General features: G+C 42.2%; 1 protein-coding gene across 1 annotated transcript; it reads left to right on the plus strand.

Moving 5' to 3' along the window:
* Window positions 1-6,649: 6,649 nt before the first annotated feature.
* Window positions 6,650-8,467, plus strand: LOC310639539 (general transcription factor II-I repeat domain-containing protein 2-like; the record flags this gene model as incomplete). The annotated part of the gene is made up of 2 exons (XM_083361288.1): window positions 6,650-7,331; window positions 7,656-8,467. The coding sequence occupies 2 exons, from the start codon at window positions 6,650-6,652 to the stop codon at window positions 8,465-8,467; spliced, it is 1,494 nt and encodes a 497-aa protein (XP_083217414.1).
* Window positions 8,468-14,223: the final 5,756 nt, after the last annotated feature.

Raw genomic sequence — 14,223 nt, forward strand, 5'->3', positions numbered from 1 at the left:
GCATGAAAAGTGCCCATTGCAGATAGAGCTCAAATTCGAAAAACAAACACATATTCATGTTCCCCCGGCTCACCGAAGACCAAAACACCATGGGATTTGCAGATCTGATGTCGCCTTGCGGAGATAGCCCATGTTTTATCTTGCATTTGTTAGGAAAAACAGCTTATAGCATGAAAAGTGCCCATTGCAGATAGAGCTCAAATTCGAAAAACAAACACATATTCATGTTCCCCCGGCTCACCGAAGACCAAAACACCATGAGTTTTGCTGATCTGATGTCTCCTTGCGGAGATAGCCCATGTTTTATCTTGCATTTGTTAGGAAAAATAGCTTATAGTATGAAAAGTGCCCATTGCAGATAGACCTCAAATTCGAAAAAGAAACACATATTCATGTTCCCCCGGCTCAGCGAAGACCAAAACACCATGAGTTTTGCAGTACTGATGTCTCCTTGCGGAGATAGCCGATGTTATATGTTGCATTTGTTAGGAAAAACTGCTTATAGCATGAAAAGTGCCCATTGCAGATAGAGCTCAAATTCGAAAAACAAACACATATTCATGTTCCCCCGGCTCACCGAAGACCAAAACACCATGAGTTTTGCAGATCTGATGTCTCCTTGCGGAGATAGCCCATGTTTTATCTTGCATTTGTTAGGAAAAGCTGCTTATGGTATGAAAAGTGCCCATTGCAGATAGAGCTCAAATTCGAAAAACAAACACATATTCACGTTCACCTGGCTCACCAAAGACCAACAAACCATGAGTTTTGCAGATCTGATGTCTCCTTGCGGAGATAGCCCTTGTTATATCTTGCATTTGTTAGGAAAAACTGCTTATAGCATGGAAAGTGCCCATTGCAGATAGTGCTCAAATTCGAAAAACAAACACATATTCATGTTCTCCCGGCTAAGCGAAGACCCAAAAACCACGGTTTTTGCAAATGTGATGTCTCCTTGCAGAGATAGCCCATGTTATATCTTGCATTTGTTAGGAAACTTGCTTATAGCACGAAAAGTGCCCATTGCAGATAGACCTCAAATTCGAAAAAGAAACACATATTCATGTTCCCCCGGCTCAGCGAAGACCAAAACACCATGCGTTTTGCAGTACTGATGTCTCCTTGCGGAGATAGCCGATGTTATATGTTGCATTTGTTAGGAAAAACTGCTTATAGCATGAAAAGTGCCCATTGCAGATAGAGCTCAAATTCGAAAAACAAACACATATTCATGTTCCCCCGGCTCACCGAAGACCAAAACACCATGAGTTTTGCTGATCTGATATCTCCTTGCGGAGATAGCCCATGTTTTATCTTGCATTTGTTAGGAAAAACAGCTTATAGCATGAAAAGTGCCCATTGCAGATAGAGCTCAAATTCGAAAAACACATATTCATGTTCCCCCGGCTCACCGAAGACCAAAACACCATGAGTTTTGCTGATGTGATGTCTCCTTGCGGAGATAGCCCACGTTTTATCTTGCATTTGTTAGGAAAAACAGCTTATAGCATGAAAAGTGCCCATTGCAGATAGAGCTCAAATTCGAAAAACAAACACATATTCATGTTCCCCCGGCTCACCGAAGACCAAAACACCATGGGATTTGCAGATCTGATGTCGCCTTGCGGAGATAGCCCATGTTTTATCTTGCATTTGTTAGGAAAAACAGCTTATAGCATGAAAAGTGCCCATTGCAGATAGAGCTCAAATTCGAAAAACAAACACATATTCATGTTCCCCCGGCTCACCGAAGACCAAAACACCATGAGTTTTGCTGATCTGATGTCTCCTTGCGGAGATAGCCCATGTTTTATCTTGCATTTGTTAGGAAAAATAGCTTATAGTATGAAAAGTGCCCATTGCAGATAGAACTCAAATTCGAAAAACAAACACATATTCATGTTTCCCCGGCTCAGCGAAGACCAAAACACCATGGGTTTTGAAGATCTCATGTCTCCTTGCGGAGATAGCCCATGTTATATCTTGTATTTGTTAGGAAAAACTGCTTATAGCATGAAAAGTGCCCATTGCACATAGAGCTCAAATTCAAAAAACAAACACATATTCATGTTCCCCCGGCTCACCGAAGACCAAAACACCATGAGTTTTGCAGATCTGATGTCTCCTTGCGGAGATAGCCCATGTTATATCTTGCATTTGTTAGGAAAAATTGCTTATAGCATGAAAAGTTCCCATTACAGATAGAGCTCAAATTCGAAAAACAAACATATTCATATTCCCCCGGCTCACCGAAGACCAAAACACCATGGGTTTTGCAGATCTGATGTCCCCTTGCGGAGATAGCCTATGTTTTATCTTGCATTTGTTAGGAAACTTGCTTATAGCACGAAAAGTGCCCATTGCAGATAGACCTCAAATTCGAAAAAGAAACACATATTCATGTTCCCCCGGCTCAGCGAAGACCAAAACACCATGAGTTTTGCAGTACTGATGTCTCCTTGCGGAGATAGCCGATGTTATATGTTGCATTTGTTAGGAAAAACTGCTTATAGCATGAAAAGTGCCCATTGCAGATAGAGCTCAAATTCGAAAAACAAACACATATTCATGTTCCCCCGGCTCACCGAAGACCAAAACACCATGAGTTTTGCAGATCTGATGTCTCCTTGCGGAGATAGCCCTTGTTATATCTTGCATTTGTTAGGAAAAACTGCTTATAGCATGGAAAGTGCCCATTGCAGATAGTGCTCAAATTCGAAAAACAAACACATATTCATGTTCCCCCGGCTAAGCGAAGACCCAAAAACCACGGTTTTTGCAAATGTGATGTCTCCTTGCAGAGATAGCCCATGTTGTGCTTTAGCATAGTCAATGTAGCAGAAGTAGATGTTTTTCTGGAATTCCCTAGCTTTCTCCAACGTATGTTGCCAAGTTGATCTCTAGTTCCTCTGCCTCTTCGAAATCCTGCCTGTACTTCTGGTAGTTCTCGGTCCACATACTGCTGGTGTCTAGCTTGTAGGATTTTAAGCATAACTTTACTAGCATATGAAATGAGTGCAATGGTGCGGTAGTTTGAACATTCTTTGGCACTGCCTTTCTTTGGAATTGGAATGTAAACTGAACTTTTCCAATATTGTGGCCACTTTTGAGTTTTCCAAATTTGCCTGAAAATTGTGTGTAGCAGTTTTACTGCATCATCTTTTAAGATTTTGAATAGCTGAGCTGGAATACCGTCACCTCCACTAGCTTTGTTGTTGCTCAGCTTTTCTAAGGCCCACTTCACTTCACATTCTAGGATGTCTGGCTCAAGGTCAGTGACCACCTCATTGTGATTATCAGGGACATTAAGCTCATTCTTGTATAGTTCTTCTGTGTAATTTTGCCACCTCTTCTTAATCTCTTCTGCCTCTGTTAGGTCCCTGCCATTTTTGTCCTTCATTATGCCCATTTTTGTATGAAACACTCCCTTCATCTCTCCAATTTTCTTGAAAACATCTCTAGTCCTCCCTATTCTATTGTTTTCTTCTATTTCTTTTCACTGTTCATTTAAGAAGGCATTCTTATCTCTTCTAGCTATTCTCTGGAATTCTGCATTCAATTGGGCGTATCTTTCTTTTTCTCCCTTGCCTTTTGCTTCCCTCCTTCCCTCAGCCATTTTGCTTTCTTGTATTTCTTTTTCTGTGGGATGGTTTTGGTTGCTATCTCTTGTACAATGTTGTGAACTTCTGTCCATAGTTCTTCAGGCACTCTGACTATCAGATCTAATTCCTTAAATCTATTTGTCCCCTCTACTGTATATTCAACAGGGATATGATTTAATTCATACCTGAGTGTCCTAGTGCTTTTCCCTACTTTCTTCAGTTTAAGTCTAAACTTTGCAATGAGAAGTTCATGGTCTGAGCCATAGTCAGCTCCTTGTCTTGTTTTTACTAACTGTATAGAGCTTCTCCATCTTTGGCTGCAGAGCATATAGTCAGTCTGATTTCTGTGTTGACCGTCTGGTGATGTCCATGTGCAGAGCCGTCTCTTGGGTTGTTGGAAAAGAGTGTTTGCTATGACCATCGTATTCTCTTGACAAAATTCTATCAGCCTGTGCCCTGCTTTTGTACTCCAAGGCCAAACTTGCCTGTTATTCCGGTTATCTTTTGGCTTCCTACTTTAGCATTCCAATCCCCCATGCCTGCAGTAGTATACCTGATGGTCATCTGAATTAAATTCACCCATTCCTGTCCATTTTAGTTCGCTGATACCTAAGATGTCAATGTTCAGTCTTGTCATCTCTTTTTTGACCACGTCCAGCTTTCCTTGATTCATGGATCTTACATTCCAGGTTCCTATGGAGAAAAAATCTTTACAGCATCGGACTTTCCTTTCACCACCAGACACATCCACAGCTGAGCGTCCTTTCAGCTTTGGCCTAGTCGCTTCATTCTTTCTGGCGCTATTAGTACTAGCCCTCTTTCCAGTAGCATATTGGACGCCTTCCGGCCTGAGGGGCTCATCTTCCAGCGTCATATCGTTTTGCCTTTTGGTACTGTCCATAGGGTTTTCATGGCAAAGATACTGGAGTGGGTTGCCATTTCCTTCTCCAGTGGATCACGTTTTGTCAGAACTCTCTGCTATTTCCTTTCCGTCTTGGGTGGCCCTGCATGGCATAGCTCATAGCTTCATTGAATTACGCAAGCCCCTTTGCCACGACAAGGCAGTAATCCATGAAGGGGGTTAAGGACCTTGGAGGTCATCTAATCCAACCCCTGCTCCGGCAGGAAACCCTATGCATTCAGGCAAATGGCTGTCCAGTCTCTTCTTAAAAACTTCCAGTGTTGGAGCATTCAAAGCTTCAAGAGGCAGGTTGTTCCACTGATTAATTGTTCTAACTGTCAGGAAGTTTCTCCTTAGTTCTAGGTTGCCTCTAGCTTTGGTTAGTTTCCATCTATTGCTTTTTGTCTTGCCTTCAGGTGCTTTGGAGAATAGCTTGACCCCCTCTTCCTTGTGTCAACTCCTGAGACATTGGAACACTGCTATCATGTCATCCCTAGTCCTTCTCATCATTAAACTAGACCAGACATGTCAAACACAAGGCCCACGGGCCACAAACGGCCTGCCATATGATTGAATCCAGCCCGCACAACTCTCCCAGAAATTACAAAGATCCGGCCCCCATCACCTTGGCACCGGCCCGGCTGAGCACCTGCTCAGTAGGAGGCAAGTGCACGTGGGCTGGTGGAGCCCAGCAACATTTGCAGCTCGTTAGCCCCTCGACAGCTCATTGGCCAGAGCCCAGGCAGCCTCCTCCCAGTTCCAAAAAAAAGTGGGACTAAAAAAATTCAATCGATCAATTCAAACTGCTCACACAAAAAAACAACTCTCAAAGTTCAAATTGATTGAATGAACTTCTTTGGTTTGTGGGACTGCCAAACTTCTTTGCTTCTTTGGACTGCACGTGGAGTCAACGGAGGAAGAAATAGGAGGAGTGGAAAGGTGAGTGGGACCTTTTTCTACTTGCTGTGCGGGTGGGGGTGGACAGTCTCTGGTGAGGGGATGAGGCGCCCAGGAAGAAAGGCGGACTTGAGGAGGCCAGAGAAAGAGCTCTGTTACCTCTGCCGGCATGCTTTGGCATTTCATCTCCTCGTTCAGGCGCTGCGGAGGGCGAGGCGAGGCGCCCGGCCCGATCCTGCAGCGCCCCAGCCCAGACGCGCCTGCGGGAGGGGAGCTGAGCTGAGCTGTTTCTTTCCCCGTTCGGGCGCTGCGGAGGGCGAGGTGAGGCGAGGCACCCGGCCCGATCCTGCAGCACCGCAGCCCAGACGCGCCTGCGGGAGGGGAGCTGAGCTGTTTCTTTCCCCGTTCGGGAGCCACTTCTGCGGAGCCACAAGAGTGAATCAGCAGCCGCCCTCCTGCAATCTTGGGCAGTGCCCAGACTGGCTCCATCCCTCTGTCCTGGAGTTGCTTCTCCCCCTCCCCCGCATGTTCCCAGCCTGAATCACATGTCACTGGCCTCCTTTTCCACGGACCATCCCTGCCAGTGCCCCCATGAGCCCCATCCCCTTGCCCCCTGGGTCCCCAAACCTCATTATGCTCAGTCTCTTGGTGGAAAATAAGTTGAAATCAATGGAGGGGTGCTTTGGGTTTCCCCCAAAGGACAGACTGACAGACCTTGAGAGAACTAACCAGCATTGCTTGCAAAAGCTAAATTTTGGATAGATATTTCAGGGATTTTGAACTCTAGTTCTGGGCTTCATGGACATAGGAGAGTTGTTGGGAAAAAATGGAGCAAGTGGTTCCTTGTTTCCTATTTGGGAAAGCTGGATGTGTCTTGATTCCCCCCCCTTGCAAATATCAGAATCTGATCAGAAATGGAGGCTGAGTAGTCCTTGTGGCTGCTAGACCAGCTTCTGAGTGATGGTGGATTGCTGATTTTTTCCTCCATCCATACAGGATCTCTTGCATAAAACATATAATTTCAATTGTATCAAAGAGGGCTGCTTTCTTGCTTTCTCTCCACAGATGCTGTTATGTTGCTAAACCTACTCCAAACATCTGGACTTGCAGCATCTTAGGATACCTACCTAGTGTGCTCACAACTGCTTGCCTCACACAGTACCTGAGACTTTGAGCTTTCTGTCCAGTCTCATCCATATATTTATCTGCAGGGAAAAAGACCTGCGTGCCAATATTTAAATCCCCCAAAATGGCCAAACGGAAAGTGGACTTTGAAAAAAGATGCTTTCAAAAGAGGTGGGAGCCAGAGTACCTGTTTGTTGACATTGAAGATAAGGCTGTGTGCCTTGTTTGTGGAGCTACTGTGGCTGTATTTAAAGAGTATAACTTGAGACGGCACTATGAGATGAAGCATCAGGACAAGTACAAAAACTTGAACATGGAGCAGAAAGCACAGAAGGTGGAAGAGTTGAAAAAGAGCCTGATGTCACGGCAGCATATGTTCAGAAAAGCAAAATCACAAAGTGAAGCTGCTGTGAAAGCTAGTTTTATAGTGGCAGAAGAGATAGCCAAATCAGCCCGGCCATTTACAGAGGGGGAGTTTTTGAAGCACTGCATGATTAAAGTGTGCGAAGTCATGTGTCCAGACCAAAAGCAAGCTTTTTCAAACATAAGCCTAAGCAGAAATACTGTTGTTGATCGGATATGTGAGCTTGCCACTGATTTGCAAGGACAATTGGTTGAAAAGGGAAAAGAATTTATTGCTTATTCCCTTGCTGTGGATGAGAGCACTGACATCTCTGACACAGCACAGCTGACAATCTTCATCCGTGGAGTGGACTCAGGTTTATGCATTACGGAGGAGCTTCTGGATATAACATCACTGCATGGCACTACCACAGGGAAGGACATATTTGAAGCAGTATCCAAAAGTATACATGACATGAAACTACCCTGGGACAAACTTATAGGACTCACAACAGATGGAGCACCTTCAATGTGCGGGGAAAAGAGTGGACTAGTAGGAAGGATGTGAGACAAAATGAAGAGTGAGAATTGCACAGGTGAGCTGACAGCATATCACTGCATTATACATCAAGAAACACTATGTGGCAAAGCCCTGAAAATGGACCATGTAATGCACACTGTAACAAAGACAGTTAACTTTATAAGAGCCAAAGGTTTAAATCACCGTCAATTTAAGACTTTTCTTGAAGAAATAAATTCTGAACTTGGTGATCTCCCTTATCACACAGAGGTGCGATGGCTAAGTCGAGGGAAAGTGCTCAACAGATTTTTTGAATTATGCATGGAAATTTGTCAGTTTATTGAAAGCAAAGGAAAAGACTGCACAGAATTGAAGGATGAAAAGTGGCTGTGTGAATTAGCATTTCTATGTGACATTACTAATTATCTCAGTGCACTAAACCTACAGCTTCAGGGACGGGACCGTGTGATCACAGACATGTATGATGCTGTGAAAGCTTTTCAAGTAAAGCTGCGAGTGTGGGAGACTCACATGCAGCAAGGAAACTTGAGTCACTTTCTCAGTTGCCAAACAATAAAAAACCAGGTCTCCACCACTGCCTTCTCAAATGCTGAGTTTGCTAATAAACTGAGCACACTTCAAATGGAGTTTACATGTCGCTTTGCTGATTTTGAAAAACAGAAATTCAGTTTTGGACTGCTCAGCAATCCATTTTCAGTTGAAGTGGAGAGTGCTCCTGTAAATATCCAGATGGAGTTGATAGAACTCCAATGTAACAGCACACTGAAGGGAAAGTACGATTCTGTAGGACCCACACAGTTCACCAGGTTCATCCCTGAAACAATGCCCCAACTCCGCCTACAAGCTGCTCGAATGCTCTCCATGTTTGGGAGTACATACCTCTGTGAGCAACTTTTCTCTGTCATGAGGGTGAACAAAAGTGCACACAGAAGTCAGCTCATGGATGCACACCTCCATTCTATCCTGAGAGTATCCACCACTCAAAACCTATCCCCAAATGTGGATGAACTTGTAGCCAGGAAAAGATGCCAAACATCCAGTTCGGACAAAATGGCATGAGAACTAAAAAGCTTGTTTTTTTCTTTGTTTTAAATGTGTTTTTGCAAATTTATTTGAAATAAATAATTTATTTGTTCATATTTGAAATTTTATTCCTTTTTGCCCCACTCTTAGGCATAATACACTTCTGAACTAATATGATACAATAGTCCTACATGCAACTGGCCCTTTGAAGGCAACCATGATGCTTGATGTGGTGAAAGTTTCCAGGAAGCAGTTTCCTCCAACTTCTTCTGCCTTGAAAGATCTCTGGAGAGGAGCATGCAGGACTGGGAAGTGCTGCTCCCCTGCCTCCTCTTGCTCTCCAGAGATCTGTCAAGGCAGAAGAAGGAAAACCCCCCCCCCACACACACAAACACACACACACACACACACACACACACACTTCAAGCTTGGAGACTAGGAGGCTATCTATATCTGAGCTAACAAACTACCAATCATGCCTGGGCTTGGGAAGAAGGCCCTTTCCATCCTCTGTGGATAAAAGCCCCTAAACGTGGAATATAGTGCGTGTGCATGTGCACATGCTTGGCTGCAGAAGTTTGGGGAGGTGAAGAGCTTGAGGGGCAATGACATGTCCCCACATCAAATTAGCTGGTGCAACTTGTTCTCTCCTGACCCAGGTATCTCGAGTCAGCTGCGCTGAGTGAGCAGCTGGCCACGCCCACTTGGCCACGCCCACTTGGTCACACACCCCGCCCCCCCGAGGGCAACCATAATGCTGATGTGGCCCTCGATGAAATTGAGTTTGACACCCCTGAACTAGACATACCCAATTCCAGCAACCATTCTTTATATGTTTTAGCCTCCAGTCCCTTAATCATCTTTGTTGCTCTTCTCTGTACTCTTTCTAGAGTCTCAACATCTTTGTAACATCGTGGTGACCAAGAGTTGATGCAGTATTCCAAGTGTGGCCTTACCTTACCAAAGCATTGTAAAGTGGTATTAACACTTCATGTGATCTTGATTCTATCCCTCTGTTAATGCAGCCTAGCACAGTGTTTGCTTTTTTGGCAGCTGCAGCACACTGCTGGCTCTTATTTAAGTGATTATCCACTAGGACTCCAAGATCCCTCTCACAGTTATTACTATTGAGCAAGGTACCACCTATACCAGACATGTCAAACTAGTGAGGTCATGTGACGTCATGCAACGTATCAGAGCCTTTTTGCCATTGCCGGCAATAGGGTGGGTGCAGCTTCCGGATGACACATCCGGCCCGTGGGCTGGCAGTTTGACACCTCTGACCTATACTGTACATGTGTATTTGTTTTTTCTTGCCTAAATGTAGAACCTTATTTTTTTCACCATTGAATTTCATTTTGTTAGATTGCACCCAATTTTCAAGTCTGTCAAAATCCTTCTGTATCTTAAGCCTATCTTCTGGAGTGTTGGCTATTCCTGCTAGCTTGCTAACGTCTGCATATTTGATGAGTTCCCCATCTATCCCCTCATCCAAATCATTGATGAAGATGTTGAAGAGCACTGGGCCCAGAACAGAGCCTTGGGGCACCCCAATACACACTTCTATCCATGTAGATGCAGTTCCATTGAGGACCACATGCTCAGTACGGCCAGTCAGCCAGCTTCAAATCCATCTGGTGGTGATACTGTCTAACCCACATTTTTCTATCTAGTAGGTTGTGATCTACTTTATCAAATTCCTTACTGAAGTCCAAATAAATTATATCCACAGCATTCCTCTGGTCCACTAATTTTGTCACTTGGTCAAAGAATGTAATAAGATTTGTCTGGCATGATCTGTTTTTGACAAACCCATGTTGGCTTTTGGTAATGATTTGGTTTGCCTTAGGTATTTGTTGCTTGATTATCTTTTCCAGAATCTTCCCAGGTATTAAGGTTGGGCTGATAGGTCTGTTGTTTCCTGGATCCATTTTTTCTTCTTTTTTGAAGATGGGAACTACATCAGCTCTTTTCCAGTCCTCTGGTAAAAGAGTGCTTTCAGGATCTTTGAAAGATATAGTTCAGTGGTTCTGAAATCACATCTGCCAGTTCCTTCAGAACTTCAGAACCATCTGGTCCTAGTGATTTGAACTTATCTAGGGTGAACAGGTGCTCACTTACCATTTTCTTGCCTATCTTAACTTGTGTTTCTAATCTGTTTTTTACGGTACTGTTTTTGATAGGTTGGACTGTTTTTTCCCTTTGTGTAAAGACGGATGCAAAAATGTTAAATAGTTCTGCTTTCTCCCTGTTGCTTGTTACATTCTTGCCACTTTCTCTCACTAATGGACCAATCATTTTCTTAACTTTTTTCTTGTTTTTTGCATGTTGAAAGAAGCTTTTTTTGTTATTTTTGACTTTTGTCGCAAGCCTTAATTCATTTTGAGATTTAGCTTTCCTCACTTCATCTTTGCAGGCACGAGCTATTTGCTGATATTCTGCCTTAGTGATGTGCCCCTCTTTCCATGTTTTATATTTGTCCTTTTTATCTTTCAATTTATCAGAGAGTTTTTTACGCAGCCATGCTGATTTCTTTTGAGAGCTGTTATTTTTCTTCTTCATTGGTATTGTACAATCAGTGTCAATGCTGCTAACATTGGATATTTTTCCATTGACAACAGATGGAGATGTAGCCATTTTCCTCTTTTTGGTTTTAGAGTTAGATGATGCTGGGGACAGGGAAATGTGCATGAGAGTCCAGATAGACATAATAACACTGAACCTAGTGTGAGAACCAAGGTTGTTGAAATAAGAGATATTAAAGAAATGATGGGCTGGAGAGCTGGAGAGGAAGCCTGCACTTCAAACTAATTAGGGCAGGGCTTTTGAAAAGTTTGGTTTCGCTCCTGCCCATTCACAATAGTAACAACTTTTGTGGTGTCTTTTGTGGTGGGTGGTAGTTCTTACACAAAGGCTGAGATTTCTTGCACCAGAATCTTGGCATGAAGTTTTTGCAACTGTTCCTGTATCAAGAGATTTAGTCATTCATTTATATTGGACTTAAGACTGCTCATCTTAATTATTACAATAGCAGAGAAAGAGAGAGAGTGTGAGAGAGGAAGAACAGCATACCAGCCACCTGACCATCAAGGTAGTGCATATTAATATGGATAAATTCCTCATGCCTTCATTGGTGCAAAAGGAAGGTGATTCAGCAATGGAACCACCACTGAAGAAATCAAAACTGGCACCAAATCGAAAATACAGTGAAGATTATTTTGAAGTTTGGCTTTCATTTCCTGGAAGAGAATGATCAGCAGCATCCTGTTTGTGTTATCTGCAATGAAGTATTATCCAAGCATTCCACGAAGCCTTCTTTGCTCCAGAGACATTTTACAACAAAACATAAAAAGCACATTGAAAAGCCAGTAGCATTTTTTGTGAAGAAGAGAGATGAATATATAAAATGCTGTGCTGCTTTCATGAAGGCCACTACCATCTCCAAAAAATGTCAGGAAGTATCTTACCAATTGTCCTTGATAGCAGCTAAACGAAATAAGCCTCACACAATTGTAGAAGAAGTCATGATTCCCTCTGCCATTGCAATTTCCTCAATTCTCTTTGATGGAAAACTGACTGCTGCTATTCGTCGTATTCCATGTTCTGATAACACCGTCCAAAGACGAATACAAGATAGGGCCAAAGATGTTATTCAACAAGTGGTGGAAAAAATCATAGCAAGCAGAAAAATTTGCATTTCAATTGGATGAAAGCACTGACATTGCTGGTGAGGCACAATTAGTTGTATTTGTGTGTGTTCCTGATTTGGATGATATACTGGAACCGATATTATTTTGCCGTGCATTACCTGGCAGGACAACTGGGGAAGAACTATTCACAATAATTGATGATTTTTCACTGAATATTGAATATTGTTGTGTAGGAATTTGTTCTGATGGTGCAGCAGCTCTTACAGGAAGAGCTTCGGGAGTGATAGCACAAGCTAAGGCAAGAAACAACTCCATTGTTTCAAATCATTGCATCTTTTTTTTTTATTGAAAAGTTTTAACATACAATTTTTCCTTTAAAAATCCCCCCTCCCCCTCCCTTCTCCCTCCCCCCCTACCTCTCCCCCCTCCCCCCCGACTTCCCAGAGCTAAATACAAGGTATATATAAAAAAAACAATCATAAACAACCATATACTAACAACCATAAACTCTAAAATCCATCACTCTCTAGCTTATATAGGATAAAACAAACCTTAGTAATATTAAATATATATAGAAAAACTAAAATAGAAAAAGAAAAAAAGAAAGAAGACTTATTCAAATGCTACATAAAACTTCTTAACCCTGTACTTGTTCTGGATAAACTCAATCCATTTTCTCCATTCCATAATATAGCGTTCTTGCGAGTGATCTTTCAAATAGGCCGAAATCTTCGCCATCTCAGCCAGGTCGGAAACCTTTAAAGTCCACTCTTCTATGGTCGGCAGTTCCTCTTTCTTCCAGTACTGACCTATCAAAAGTCTTGCTGCCGTAATTAAATTCAACATCAACTTAGTGTCCACAACTGTAGCATCTGTAATTATTCCCAACAAAAAAAGTTGCGGACAAAACTTTATCCTCTGTTTAAAAATCTTCTGCATGTTCCACCAGACTTTTATCCAAAAGGCCTTAACCTTTTTACAAGTCCACCATATGTGAAAATATGTTGCATCTTCATCACCGCACCTCCAACATTTAGGCTGATAATTCGGATACATACTTGCAAGCTTTTTAGGATCTAAATGCCATCTATAAAACATTTTGTAAAAATTCTCTCTTAGATTTTGAGCTTGTGTAAATTTTACATTCCTCACCCAAATCTTTTCCCACATGTCCATTGTAATAACTTCCTGGATGTTTTGGGCCCATTTTATCATACAATCCTTAACAAGTTCTGTTTCTGAATCAATCTCTATCAACGCAAGATATATCCGTTTAATATGTGCTGGTCCCTGATTTCTGATTTGCTTTATCAAATTTTCATCAGTCATTGTAAAACCATTTTTCTGGTCTTCTTTCCACCTGGCCCGTAACTGAGTATATTGAAACCAATTTTGAACAACCTTCTCTTCTCGCAAGAGGCTATATGATTTCAAACACCAAACATTTCTTTCCAAGCTTAGGATCTCCTTGTACGTAGTCACATCATGTTTGAAACCAGCATGTATATTTTCTATTGCGTGTTTTGGAATTGCCCACAATGGTATCTTGCAATCTAGCTTATATCTATACTTCTTCCAAACTCTCAACAATGCCTGTCTTAAAATATGCACTCTAAACACATTGTCTACCTTCTTGTCATACAACAAATATGCATGCCAGCCAAACAACAAATCATGGCCCTCAAGATTTAATCATCTCTCTTGTGTCAAATTAATCCAATCCTACTAATGCAGCAGCTTCATAATATAGTTTAAGATTAGGCATTTTAAGACCACCTCTCTCACGAGTATCCTGTATAATCTTAAGTTTAACTCGTGGCCTTTTCCCTGCCCAAACAAATTTATTGATACCTCGCTGCCATTCCTCCAAATTAGAATCTTTCTTAAGAATCGGTATCATTTGAAATAAAAATAAAAATTTAGGCAGGACATTCATTTTCACTGCTGCGATCCGTCCCAACAAAGACAATTGCAATTTTTCCCAACTCTCCAATTCTTTTTGAATTTTCCCCCATAATTTTTCATAATTATTTTTATATAACTTTGTATTAGAGGGCGACAAAAGCACCCCCAAATATTTAACCCTTTTAACAATCTCAAATCCAGTTAATCCTTCTAAGAGAGCCTTTTGCGAAACTGTCA

Source organism: Vipera ursinii, assembly GCF_947247035.1.
Source record: "Vipera ursinii genome assembly, chromosome: 4".
Lineage (NCBI taxonomy): Eukaryota > Metazoa > Chordata > Lepidosauria > Squamata > Viperidae > Vipera > Vipera ursinii.